This window comes from Rhincodon typus, chromosome 13, assembly GCF_021869965.1.
Source record: "Rhincodon typus isolate 14 chromosome 13, sRhiTyp1.1, whole genome shotgun sequence".
NCBI lineage: Eukaryota > Metazoa > Chordata > Chondrichthyes > Orectolobiformes > Rhincodontidae > Rhincodon > Rhincodon typus.
Genome location: NC_063344.1, coordinates 27,640,804 through 27,655,105, shown reverse-complemented (window position 1 = coordinate 27,655,105; position 14,302 = coordinate 27,640,804). Strand labels below are relative to the sequence as shown.

Below are 14,302 nucleotides of genomic sequence, written 5' to 3'. Positions count from 1 at the left end.
TAAAATTTACCAGTGTCAACATTTTTGTGTTAGCAAAATGTCTATCCTGTTTCTAGAATGTAAAGAGCCTGAAACCACAAGCCTTTTTAATTAAGAAAGCAATTCAAACCACTTTTCTTCTATATTTCTATTTGATATTTCATAATTTTGAATAGTTCAGCTTTCTGAAACTGATCAGTCATGTAGTCTTAGCTACATCCTGTGGCTATGTTAAGTGACTTTGTCTTTTAATTCTGCAAACTAAGGGTCTACTGTGAGCAGAAGAGCATTATTAAAGAATTTTGATAAATAACTAAGTTTCAAGCCTGTGAAACAGATTTTGGGCATATTTTAATTTACATAGAACAAATAGTACTGTTTGATGTATGCTATTAACAATGCCAGTAGTTTTCCCAGTCTGCTACTGATTCGAAGATGAACAGCCGTTGTGGCTGATGTGTCAAATGATAAAATTAGTTTCTGCAACAGTTTTTTGCAGTCCCACACAAGATGGCCAGTCATTACAGTGACTTGTGTGGGACAGTGTACTGTAATTTAGGTTAACAATTTTTAAATTTCTTCAAATTTGCTGCATCCAAGAAGTTTTACATTTGGAAAATTTGGCTTAAAACTGTGTGTCTAATAAAGCTTGTGTGTTTGCTGAAGTCAAAAATGCAAGAGCACTCTGAGATGTGTACTTTGCACTTCTGAAATTTTCATTTTTTTGGTTTTAAGTAATCAATAGAATATTGAGTCATTTGTATGTCAACGTGTTAAAGCTTTGCAATGCCTTGCATTTAAAATAAATTAATTTTACAGAGTGCTTTTTTTGGATGAGTCTACAGATAATTTTGTATTTGAGATTTAAATCATAAATGGATTAGATTGACTTGTAGTGCCTTTGATATTGGATGGATGTCTTTTACTTTTGAGTGATCAATAACTTTTGTCTCTGATTTCATTTTGCAAGTTTGTAAATCTGTGATTAAAAATGTGACTAAGGTTCGGCCAATTTTATAATCAAAATTGTATGAAGTAAGCTTTTCTAACGGTTTGAAGCAGAAAGTATACTAAAGTTAGTGCTGCTCAGAATGATATCAAAGTCAGTAGCCGATTGGCCACAAGTTGGTAGGCCTTTTCTGTGGTGCCTTAGATCATTTTGCTGTCCCTAGGTTGATAAAGGACAGTTTAGTGTTCTTCCTTTAAACTGTCGGAACTGTACATCATTTGCACTTAAGCAGGGACAGCACCATATTTGAGAGTAAGTTCGCCTGTCATCCAGTTGCTTGCTCATACTTGCTATTTAGCTTCAAACAGAGCAGAAGGACATCAACAAAATGCCAGAGGGTTGCTACTACCAGTATATTCCAACATGAGTTGTCAACTTAAAGGGTAAGAATTATGAATATCATAGTACAGTTCAACACTCTTGTCTTTTGAAGCATTATGTAGGTAAATTCGAAAAGCTTGATAGCAAATGGACATACTTGTTTCAACAAGGTGATTTGGAAGTATTTGAATGCTGCACAGTTGGTCATTAGCTGGAAGCTAATGCTCTGTGAAGATTAGTCAGTGACATCTCAGTTTTGAAGGAGTCAGCCTATTCATGGTTCTGTTTGCATGCAACAGGTACATGAAAGTGAAGTGTGCAATGGCTGACACTTTTATTGACCCTTGCCTTATGATTTTAAAAGTTAACAATAAAATAATGCCTTTCTTACATTTCTGCTTGTCAATGATAATTGATGTCCACAGACATCTGGGAATGAAGATATTGACCATCTTGTTATTCTCACCTGGGATTTGCTAATGGTGGACTGAATAAGAATATACCTCTTAGTCTACTGCCAGTATAAATTTCTTGAAACACTATTAAATTTTATGTTCAGAACAGTGAAGATCCTACACTGCCATGCAAAAAGGATGGAATTTGATTAATTTTGTTACCTGTAAATGTGTGGCTTGATAATACAGACTGCAAGGATATCTAAAATTAAAACAAGATACTGCAAATGGTGGAGATTCAAAATTCAAACAGAAAATGCTGGAGAAACTTGGGTCCAAGAGCATCTGGGGAGAGAGAAAGTTGATGTTTTGGAATTGGTCTGAAGAAGTTACAGATACTGTCAGATCTGCTGAGTTTCTGCAGCACTTTTTTATATCTGTGAGGATATCTTGTGTGTTAAATAGAAATGGTAATGATGGTGGGCCAGTAGCTGTTTTCTCAGTTCTCACTATTAAAACATATGATGTAGAACAGAAAGAATTTTGCTTTCTGAGTGGTGGAGCGCTTTGAGTTAGCACTGGATATGAAATGAAAAATGTTATATTACACAATTCTGACATTCTGCGTGTTCACTCAAAAAGGAATTAAAAGTCAAGATATTTACAATAGTTCACTTTTTTTTAAACAAAATTTCCTGTTTTATGAGTAGAGTTCCTGATACATTTTATGTGTGAGTTGCTCAGTATGATAATGGAAAAAAATTAGCATGGTCTGCTACTTTTATTTATATTCAGTCTGTTCTAGTCTTGCCAGGCTGTAATTGGGCCTGGATCTAGTTGCTACTAATGAGCTCCATTTGATCTTCAGAAGCTGCTTCTTTAGCCTGCTGCTGTGTATTGCTGCCTATGCCATTGGGTTAACCTCCATTGACTAGATGTCATAACTTTACACCTCTCCAACCTGTTCAGAGTTTATTTCTAATGGAAGAGTTTCACATCATAAGAAAAAAGCCAGAATGTTCTCAAATCGCCATAGAGCTGAAAAGTGCTACTCTGGCTTGGGACTGCCCAGACTCCAGTGCTCAGGCTTCACCCAAGATGACTCCCAACCTCAAAAAAGACGAGCACAATACCAAAATGAAGAAAGAGAAAAAGAAACTACATCAGAATGTGCGAAGTGGTCCACTAACTGAACAGAACGGACGTCTGCTAATAGACAGTGATGAACAACCCAGCCCTGATGAGAATAAAGGGACTTCTTTGACCAATCCCAGACTTCAGAGAACTCTTTACAATATCAACCTTAGTATTCAGAAGGTAAGAAAAAAACATTCCCAAGGTGCTTTAATTGTTACAGAAAATGAGAATTTAGATTTTAAATAAATTTTATTTTTTAATGCATAACTTGGTTACAGAATTTGCAAGATATTGCCATTAATTCACGGTAAAAATTAATTTCATGCAAAAAAATTAGTTTTTCAAATCTATGTTTATAACCAACAATGCCTATAACTGAAGTGCTAAGAGTTGGTTAATATGATTTCTGGCAGGAGAAGCTGGTTGGAATCTGTGGCAGTGTGGGATCTGGCAAAACATCCTTGGTTTCTGCTGTTTTGGGACAGGTAATACATCTTAAAGTTTTGATACACTGCAAATGTTTACAGATTAACAAGTATAAATTGAGGTAGATTGTCAGTGCTGGATTGTGACTAGTTGAATGCTATAGTAGACAATTGCAGAATGATTACAGCACAGGACAACACCAATCAGTCCATTGTGTGTGACAGTTCAAGGTAAAAACAACTCTCCCACCTATCCCCATAGTTCTTTTTTTTTCAGATAACTGTCCAGTTCTTTTCTTAAAAACCATGATCGAATCTATCTCAACCCACACCCAGGCAGTGTATTCCAGGTCCTAACCATTCCCTGTGTCTCTCGTGACACTATTACTTTCTATGCAAATTACCTTTAATCATTGTCCTTTGACTGTTGAATCTTCCCCCAATGAGAACTTTTTCCCTGTTTACTCTGCACATATCCCTCATGATTTTGAACACATTTACCAAATTTTCTCTTCACCTTACCAATTTCAAGGTGAGCAGTCCAACTTCTCAAATCTGTCCATGTAACTGAAGTTCCTCACTACTGGAATTATTCTTGTGGACCCTTTCTGTACCGTCTTTAATACTTTCACATCCTTCCAAAAGTTCCAGTGTTCCAGCTAAGGCTAAACCAGTGTTGTATCTAGATTTACTATAATTTCCTTGTTTTTGTACTCAATGCTTTTGTTTACAAAGTCCAGTATTCTGCATGCTTTGTTAATTGTGTTCTCAACCTGCCTTCCCACCTTCAACAATTTTGCACAAATAACAAAAGCTCCCTTTGTTTCTACACACTGTAATCTGTTAAAACATTTATGTATGACAAATCACAATGGTAAAATGTTGACTTTCATTATAGTCCAGTTATTAAATGCAAACAATTTTAGTCTGGCATCAAGACTTGAGCATATAGCAGATGAAGATCAGTTGTCCTTTTAATTCATTATTTCTTTTAAATTGATTAGACCAACACTTTGAAACTGTAAACATTCCATAATGATGATGGAAACAGTTGAAGAATTAAGGAGAACAAACTAACTTTAGGATTAATCTAAATCATTGCTTAGCTTACTGAAGTTCCTTGGAGAGGTGATGGGGATTTCTTAATTAATGTGATGTGGGAAGCTGGTAAAGTCAGTATTAATTGCCTATTTCCAATTGCAGTTAAGAAAATGGAATCTAGGCTTCTTACTGAATACAACATTGAATTGGCTGAGAGCCCATTTTGGAAAATAGCTAAGAGTTGACCCCATTGTTTTGGGTCTGGAATAACATGTAGGCCAGCCCATAGAAAGGTGGCAGATTTCCTTTCCTGAAGGAAAATCATAAACCAGATGTGTTTTGACAATCAATCCATATTTTCATGTTTCAGATTTCATTTAATTGGATTTAGATTCCCCAGATGTCTTGGTATGATTTGAGCTCTGGACTAGATATTCGGGCTTCTGGATTACGAATCCAGTAAATTCAATTACTTGGGATTTCAAACAGCATTTGATAAAACAATTCTAGCAAGGCTAGTAAGGAATTTTGAGATTTGTGGAATTGTTTACATTGATTTAATAGTCAACAAACGTTATTGATAACCACCAGGAAACCGATATCCATTTCAAGCCCACCGACTCCCACAGCTACCTAGAATACATCTCCTCCCACCCACCTTCCTACAAAAATGCCATCTCTTGTTCCCAATTCCTTCGCCTCCGCTGCATCTGCTCCCAGGATGAGGCATTCCACTCCCGAACATCTCAGATGTCCTCGTTTTTCAAGGACCGGAACTTCCCCCCCCCCCCCACCTCAGTGGTCGAGAACGCCCTCGACCGTGTTTCCCGCAATAACAACCAGAACAGAATCCCCCTCGTCCTCACGTACCACCCCACCAACCTCCGGATCCAACGCATCATCCTCCGACTCTTCCGCCATCTGCAATCTGACCCCACCACCGTAGACATTTTCCTTCCCCACCCTTATCTGCTTTCCGGAGGGACCACTCTCTCCGTGACTCCCTTGTCCGCTCCACACTCCCCTCCAGCTCCACCACACCCAGCACTTTTCCCTGCAACTGCAGCAAGTGCTACACCTGCCCCTACACCTCCCCCCCCCATCCCAGGCCCCAAGAAGACTTTCCACATCAAACAGATGTTCATCTGCACATCTGCTAATGTGGTATACTGTATCCGCTGTTCCCGTTGTGGCCTCCTCTACATCGGGGAAACCAAGAGGAGGCTTGGGGACTGCTTTGCGGAACACCGACGCTCAGTTCACACTAAACAACTGCACCTCCCAGTTGCGAACCATTTCAACTCTCCCTCCCATTCCTCAGACGACATATCCATCCTGGGCCTCCTGCAGTGCCACAACGATGCCACCCGAAGGTTGCAGGAACAGTACCTCACATTCCGCTTGGGAACCCTGCAGCCCAAGGGTATCAATGTGGACTTCACAAGCTTCAAAATCTTCCCTCCCCCTACTGCATCCCAAAACCAGTCCAGCTTGTCCCCGCCTCCCTAACCTGTCCTTCCTCCCACCTCAAACTCCGCCCCCATCTCCTACCTACTAGCCTCATCCCACCCCCTTGACCTGTCCGTCCTCCCTGGACTGACCTGTCCCCTCCCTAACTCCCCGCCTACACTCACCTTTACTGGCTCCATCCCCGCCTCTTTGACCTGTATGTCTCCTCTCCACCTATCTTCTCCTCTATCCATCTTCTATCCGCCTCCCCCTCTCTCCCTATTTATTTGACAACCCCCTTCCTCTTCCCCGTTTCTGAAGAAGGGTCTAGGCCCAAAACGTCAGCTTTCTTGCTCCTCTGATGCTGCTTGGCCTGCTGTGTTCATCCAGCTCTACACCTTGTTATCTCTATTATTGATAACTGTTGATGCTTTATCTGGGGAACAAAGTAATACTTAGTGGCTTCTGTAATACACTGTAGGACTTTGTGCTAATGGTATTTATGCATATTATGGAAAAAGGATGTAACTATTCTTGATCAGTTTGAGAAAACAAAACTAGATAGCTAGATAATAAGTAGAAAGATGATGAAGTTTTTAAAAATTGGCTCATGCATGCAAGTGACTGGAACATCACAAGTAGATATAATGTGAGAAGGTATCTCAGTGCATGCTGAAAAGAATTTAGGGATCAGTCTTGAGGGAGTCTTGTGGCACTGTGATAGTGTCACCAGAAGACCAAGGTTCAACTACAATCTGCTCCAGAGGTGTGGCATAAAAATCTCTGAACAGATAGATTTTACTTAGATTGTAACTTGAAGCCTGTTGAATAGCATAAGGCAGTTATTTTAAAAAAAAGAACTAGAACCGATCTGGAAGTCAAGAGAACAATCTTGCTTTTATACAAAGAAATATTAAAACCAAATCTAGAGTATGATTTGCAGCTTTGATTGTTGTACTTCTAAAAGGATATTGATGTATTAGAAATAGTTCTAAGAGTGAGCAGGATTATGCTAACTGAATAATGAAGAAATTTGGGCTGTGTAGATTGCTTGAAGAGAAGATTTAGGCAAAACACTTAGAAAATTAGGAAAGATAAACTGCTAATTTAATTTGGATAATAGAACAGAATCACAGGATTGATGGGTGTTTATGGCAGATTCAAAAGTAGGTTTCAAAGGGTGATCAAAGCGGATTTTGAAAATGAAACATTTGTAAGATGAGAGAGGTAGGAGGAGCGGGACTAGCATGTTAGCTGGTTTAGCAAGCCCATTTGCACAATAGAAGGGGTCAGTTTAGCTCAGTTGGCTGGACAACTAGTTTGTGGTACAGAGTGATGCCAATAGCATGGGTTCAATTCCCGATACTATAAATGATTCACCTTCTGAACCTCTCCCCTCGCCTGAGATGTGGTGACCCTCAGCCTGTGGTGACTTTACCTATGCGCAGTAGGCTGAATGACCCTGTCCTGTCCTACATGTGAAACTCAATTAGTTACAGATTAGAGAGAAAAAAAAAGTCCCAAATGATTACATAAGACCATAAGAATTAGGAGCAGGAGTAGGCCATCTGGCCCCTCGAGCCTGCCCCACCATTTAATAAGATCATGGCTGATCTTTTTGAGACTCAGCTCCACTTACCCGCCCACTCACCATAACCCTTAATTCCTTTACTGTTCAAAAATTTATCTAGCCTTGCCTTAAAAACATTCAGCGAGGTAGCTTCAACCGCTTCACTGGGCAGGGAATTCCACAGATTCATAAGCCTTTGGGTGAAGAAGTTCCTCCTGACCTCAGTCCTACATCTGCTTCCCTTTCTTTTGAGGCGATGCCCTTTAGTCCTAGTTTCACCTGCTAGCGGAAACAACCTCCCTGCCTCCACTTTATCTATTACCTTCATAATCTTTATATGTTTCTATAAGATCTCCCCTCATTCTTCTGAATTCCAATGAGTATAATCCCAGTCTACTCAGTCTCTCCTCATAATCCAACCCTCTCAACTCTGGAATCAACCAAGTGAATCTCCTCTGCACCCCCTCCAGTGCTAGTACATCCCTTCTCAAGTAAGGAGACCAAAACTGCACACAGTACTCCAGGTGTGGTCTCACCAGGACCCTATACAGCTGCAGCATAGCCTCCCTGTTTTTAAACTCCATCCCTCTAGCAATGGCAGACAAAATTCCATTTGCCTTTTTAATCACCTGCCGCACCTGCAATCCCACCTTCAGCGCTTCATGCACAAGGACACCCAAGTCCCTCTGCACAGCAGCGTGCTGCAATTTTTTACCATTTAAAACATAGTCCATTTAGTGCCTGTATGGAACAGTCAGGGATTGGGAGTCAGTTGATAATTTTAGAAGCATGATGTTTGTTCACAAATGAAATTCCAAACTTGAGAATTATGAATAGTACTGCTTGATTTTTAGGCAGGAATGAAGGTTGAAGGACTTTGTGGTTTCATTTTAAAATCAGCAAAATGTTGTTCCATCCAATTAGTTTATCTTCTAAGGATGCATGTTAAATATCTTGGCAGTAAAAAAGATCTCCTCTTTCCAACCACTGCAATTAATATGCTCCCTCAACAATATAGTGTAATTTGCTTGCAGATTATCTGCCACCAACAAGAACCCCACTTCCAAGGATTAAGTGATATTATGTATCTGTTTTTATAGCTAAGTAGAAGGAAGGTTCTATAGTTTGATCCCCGTTCTCCGGTGTTAATTAATTTCAAGTGGAGTGATTATTCAAGAACCTTAAGTTAGTTTTTGCACTTTTTGGACCCAGTTGAATTCTGTGTAACTGAGTGAGTTTTAATTGGGTTAAAATTGGATCCCAAAATTGACTGCCTGTTTCTAATTGCAGTGAAGAAAATGTTAAACTAGGCAGCTTATTGAATAACCTGAGGTTAGTTAGAGGATTTTTGTCACTGACCAAGGATTGTACAGAATGTTTATAACGCCTCACTTCAAATCCTTAAGATAGTTTTAAGAATGCTTTGGAACAGACTGCTGTGGCGTCAGGTAGTGACACACTCTATGTGGCTGGAATGTGTGAAAATGTGATAAATGGTAGTAAATCTTTCTCTGTTCTTGTGAGCTCGAGTGCATGTTTTGTAATTACTATGGGATGTAAAAAGAGACAAAAGTGAATGGAAAGCGTTGTTACTGTAAAGAGTATTTTTTTTTGTCCTCTCACTTGGCTTCCCTACTCAACCCTCCCCTAAAAAAAATTACATTTTACTTATTCTTAGATGACCCTGATAGAAGGAAGTATTGCAGTTGATGGAGATTTTGCTTACGTTGCTCAACAAGCATGGATTCGAAGTGCCACTGTCAGAGAGAATATTGTATTTAATAAAGCATTCAATGAAGAAAGGTAAGAATTTAGAAATTAAGAATTTGTTGGTAAAATATAAAGCATTCCAAGTACAATGTTGTCAATGAGTTACTTAGACGAAGAAAAAATATGCAGCTGATATGCACAAGGAATTCGTCTGAACAGTGCAGGATTTTATGAACTATCCTACTGTTACAGCTGTGTAAATACTAATCATAAGGTACTGTTGAAATTTGACTTCAGGGCTTTCTTCAACATTAATATCTGGAAGAATTTTTCATAACTGTTCTCAGTGAAGCATTTTGCTGAATTTGTAAATTGATGCATAACTTTCTTGCCAAAAAAAGGAAGTAAGACTAGAAATCTTGACAATGAAATATTTGAGCATGATGCTGAATTTATATTGCTTACTTCGTTTGTAAGTATTCTCCATCTGTACTAGAACCCTTAGCTTACTCTAGTCTCCTGTAGACATAAAGATCAGGTTTTCACCCTCTTTTGAGCCAACCAGAAGGCTGTGAGAAGCTAAGTGGTGAAAGTCATGAAAGAGGCACCACTGAAGAACTATACAATGAAAAAGTGACTTTCCTGGGCAGACATTGCAATCTAGCCCTCCTCCTTTGACTGCAGCCAAAATTTGAAAGGCAGGCCCCTCAGATAGTGGAAATGGGCTGTGTCTTCACACATTCCACGTAAATATGGAACACAGTTTCCTCCAGGCCACAGAAATTACAAACAAAAACACAGAAATTACAGGCTGTTAAATCGACATTGCAAAATTCCCTAGACTTCCCTGAAACAAATGGACAAAGCGAGTGCTAGTGTACAGACAGCCTCCAATCATTGCTAGCTCTATTCACCCCTGTTGGTATTCTGCATCTGTGGATGAGCATTACTTATCATTGAGCCCATTTTTTTTGTCTGTTGAAACACTGAATCAACCCATGTTCTTTCAGTATCCGTTCTTCAGACCTCTCTGTACCCCATTGTCAATAACAAAACCTTGAACAGTGCAATCGCTGATACCCACATTTCAAATTGTTTCTGGATTAATTTGATCTCCACAACTGCCTCCAGATCTAAAAATCAGTTTATTAGCACTGTATGATGACTCCATCCATCAACTGAAATCTTTCATGGATCTCTGTCTTTGACTTTGGATTACTGTTTATTATAATCTCCAGTTATAACCAGAATATATCTCTCCAATTTTTGACATGCCTAAGTAACCTCCATTACCTCTATATCCATTCATGTGTGCATGGTTACTCCTGCCTTAGACCCGAGCCCATTACTTCCCACTCTTGAAATCACTCTCTTTTCTTCACTCAAACCGAGCTTTTCTGTTTTGTCTCCAACCTGTCCTGTTGTCTAGTCACACCTCCTTCCATTATTTTCCTCTCAGATAGCTTGCCCCTTCCCCAGAAAAAAACAAATCCCAGCTCTGAATCCATCCTTATGTGCAACAACTTCAACTATCTCATTTTCCTTCCCTGCCAACCTTACCAGGCAATCCTGCAGACTTTGCCAACACCTTTTCTCTATCTTACTACACCTCTCAACATTGATCTTGCAATATTTGATGCAGTTTTTCAGTAGTCTAGTTAAAAAATGGGACAGAAACTTCTAGCAGTCTGAGTGATGTCAATTGTGGCATGATTTGTGACACAGTCAGTTGAGAAGTCCAGCAAGGCTTTTCTTGCTGTCAGGAGTATCTCACTCAAGTTTTATGCTTTTGCTAAATGCCTTTTGGCACAGTAAATTGAGCATCCCATCTTACCAAACATCCCAAATAAGTTAGAATCTCGACATGAAATTAGAACCTGGTGAATTCAGCTTGCCTGTGGCTCCAAAGAACCTATGTGTTGGACACCAGTATCTAACATCTCAAGACATGTTCCATGGGTAATGGCCACATGCACCTCATGTTTAGGAATATTGGCATTTGTCATGTGCCAGCCTGTTCGAACCTTCATGGCACATTCCTGATCCAAGTACAGGGTACTTCTGCACTTCAAAAGAACAAAAGAAATAGGTGTAGGAGTAGGCAATTCCGCCCCTCAAGCCTGCTCCACAATTTTAGGATCATGGCTGATGTGATCTTGACCTCCATTTTCCTGCCTGTTCTTCATAACCCTTCAAAACACTACTAATTAAAAATCTATCTCCTCCTTAAATTTACTTGATGTCCTGGCACCAACAGCAGTGGATAGTGAATTCCACAGATTCATGACCTTTTAAGAGAAGTATTTTTCATCTTAACCGTTTTAAGTCTCCCACCCCTTATCGTAAAACTGTGACCTCTTATTCTAGATTGCCCCACATAAGGAAACACTCTCGCTACATTTACTTTCACAGTTCCCTTTAGCATCTTAGATACCTCAATTTGATCTCCTCTCATTCTTCTAAATTCCAGAGAGTATAGGCCTAAACTCCTCGATCTCTCTTCATAAGACAAACCCCGCATCTCTTGAATCAATCTTGTGTATCTCCTCTGAACTGCCTCCAATGCAACTAAATCTCCTATTCTCAAGTAAGGGGACCAAAATTGTACATAATACTTAAGGTGCTGACTCATTAATGACTTGTACAGTTTCAGCAACACCTTTATACACCATTCCTTGAGCAATAAATGCCAAAATTCCATTTGCCTATTTTTACCTGCTGTGCCAGCATACTAGTTTTTTTTCATTGCTTTACCTTGGGCTACACCAGCAACTATCATTGTAATGTTGCTGTAAGGATACTATGCACTCCGGGACATACACCCCACTCATGGATTGGCTGTTTTCACTCTATCATGGTGTTCACTCATTCCGAGCCTACTTGGATGCTCACAACATCCTGCCTTGCATTTGTGTATTTTGCCCTGTCAACCAGAGCTACCAGTGCAGTGGGCATGCAGGGTTAGTGCTTTTGGGTTGTGTTGGGTGACAGAGAGTGAAGGGAGAAGTTACAGGCAGTAATGAGAGTGATAGAACATGAGCCTCAGTGGCAGGGACAGTAGTGGAGATGGAGTGAGTGTGAGGCCTCAGTTGGAAGATGGTGGCACTTGTACTAACAGAGTGGAGAAGGATATTGGCCTTTCTCCCACAGTGCTAGGAATTCCTCCAGATAGCTGAGACTGCACTAACTGGCATAGCAATCTTGGACCAGGCTATCCTGGTCTTAGGTTGTGGCATCCACTGTTGGTCTTAATGCTAATAGCACTGGAAGTGAGGCAGGCTATATAGTTAATGTGGTTGCTTGATAAGATATAGCATAAATTTTCACTGAGCCTCCTGGTGAGAATTTCTCAAAAAAACACTTGATGCAAATTTCACTTTGTCAAAAAAGTAAGGTTCAGTCCATAAATCATTTACGAAGATCAGAATTTGATTTTTGACCTGTGGCTGTTTTTGACTGAACCTTATTATTGAATGATGTGAAACTAACTCTGTCCTTCAACCTAGATACAACAGTGTACTTACTGCCTGCTGCCTGAGACCAGATCTTGCAATATTGCCCAATGGAGATATGACAGAGGTATGAAAAGTACTAATGTTTTTAGTCTGGCTATGTTTAATTCCTAAGTTAGTTAGATGAGTCATTATTTCATATTTTGCAAAATTATGAATTTTCTGAAATCTTGAGCTCATCCTCACCAAACTGCCTGCTGCTGATGCATCTCCCCATGATAGTATTGGTAGGAGTGACCACCGCACAATCAAAGTCCCACTTTTACATTGAGAATACCCTCCATTGAGTTTTGTGGTGCTATCATTCTGCTAAATGGGATAGATGTTGATCAGATCTAGCAACTCAAGACTGAGCGTTCGTGAGTTGCTGTATGCCATCAGCGGCAGCAGAATTGTACTCCAACACAATTTGTAACCGCTTGGCCCAGCATATCCTCCACTCAACCATTACGATCAAGCCAGCTGGCCAACCCCGGTTCAGTAGAAACATACCAGGAGCAGCACGAGGCATGCCTAAAAATGAGGTGTCAACCTGGTGAAGCTACAAAACAGGCTGTGTGCCTCACAGCATAAGTGGCAAGTGATAGAGCCAAGCAATTCCACAACCAATGGATCAGTTCTAAGCTCTGCAACTCATGTCACATCCATATGTGAATAGACATGGGCAATTAAACAGCACACTTGAGGAGGATGCTGCAGAAACAACCCCACCTTCAATAATGGAGGAGCCCACCATATTAGTGCAAAGCTAAGACTGAAGCATTCACAAGAGTCTTCAGTCAGAGGTGCTGAGTCGATGACCCATCTCGACCTCTTCCAGAGGTCCCCAACAGCACAGATGCCAGTCTTCAGCCAATTCAATTCACTCCATGTCATATCAAGAAGTGGTTGGAGTCACTGGGTACCGCAAAGGCTATGGGCCCTAACAAAATCTGGCAATAGTACTGAAGACCTGTGCTCCAGACTTGCCATGTCCCTCGCCATGCTGTTCCAGAACAGCTACAACTCTGGTATCTATCCAATAATGTGGAAAATTGTCCAGGTATGTCCTGTACATAAAAAGCAGGACAAATCCAACCAGGCCAACTACCACTCCATCAGCCTACTCTTGATCATTAAAAAGGTCATGGAAGGTGTATTCAACAGTGCTATCAAGCAGAGATAATGGATGATTTTTTAAAAATTCCCTAGATTCTAGAATGGTCCCAGAAATTTGGACGTTAGCAAATGCAAGATTGCTCTTTAAGAACTGAGGAAACTGTAGCACCGTTGCCTGTAGTCGAAGTCATAAGAGGTCAACAGCATAGAAAAAGTCACTTCAGCCCATTGAATCTGCACCATTCGAGAACAACCACCTAACTATTCCAATCCCATTTTCTAACACTTGGCCCATAGCCTTGTAATCATAAGTGCGCATCTAAATATTTCTTAAATTTTATGATGATTTCTGCCTCTACCACCCTTACAGTCAGTGAGGTTCAGACTTTCACCACCCTCTAGGTGAAAAGGCTTTTTCTCACATCTCCTCTAAGCCTTCTTTCCCTTCCCTTAAATCTATGTTCCCTAGTCATTGATCCCTGTGTTAAGGGGAAAAATTTCTTCCTGTCTGCCCTCTCTCTTATTTTCTACATCTCAATCGTGTTCCCTCTCAATCTCCTCTGCTCTCAGGAAAACAACCTAAGACTGTCAAATCTCCCTTGGTAACTGTAACTGTTCAGTTCAGGCAATACCCTGGTAAATCTGCTCTGCACCTT

At 40.2% G+C, this 14,302-nt stretch overlaps 1 protein-coding gene across 7 annotated transcripts in view; it reads left to right on the top strand.

Annotated features, from left to right (window-relative positions):
• Positions 1-14,302, top strand: part of abcc5 (ATP-binding cassette, sub-family C (CFTR/MRP), member 5) — a 131,737-nt gene that overhangs the window by 46,277 nt on the left and 71,158 nt on the right. For all 7 annotated transcript variants that reach the window (XM_048604678.1, XM_048604675.1, XM_048604674.1 and 4 more), the window contains 4 exons: positions 2,674-3,021; positions 3,255-3,326; positions 9,005-9,129; positions 12,543-12,615. In XM_048604678.1, coding sequence (XP_048460635.1) covers positions 2,674-3,021; positions 3,255-3,326; positions 9,005-9,129; positions 12,543-12,615 — 618 coding nt within the window. The remainder of the gene's footprint in view (positions 1-2,673; positions 3,022-3,254; positions 3,327-9,004; positions 9,130-12,542; positions 12,616-14,302) is intronic.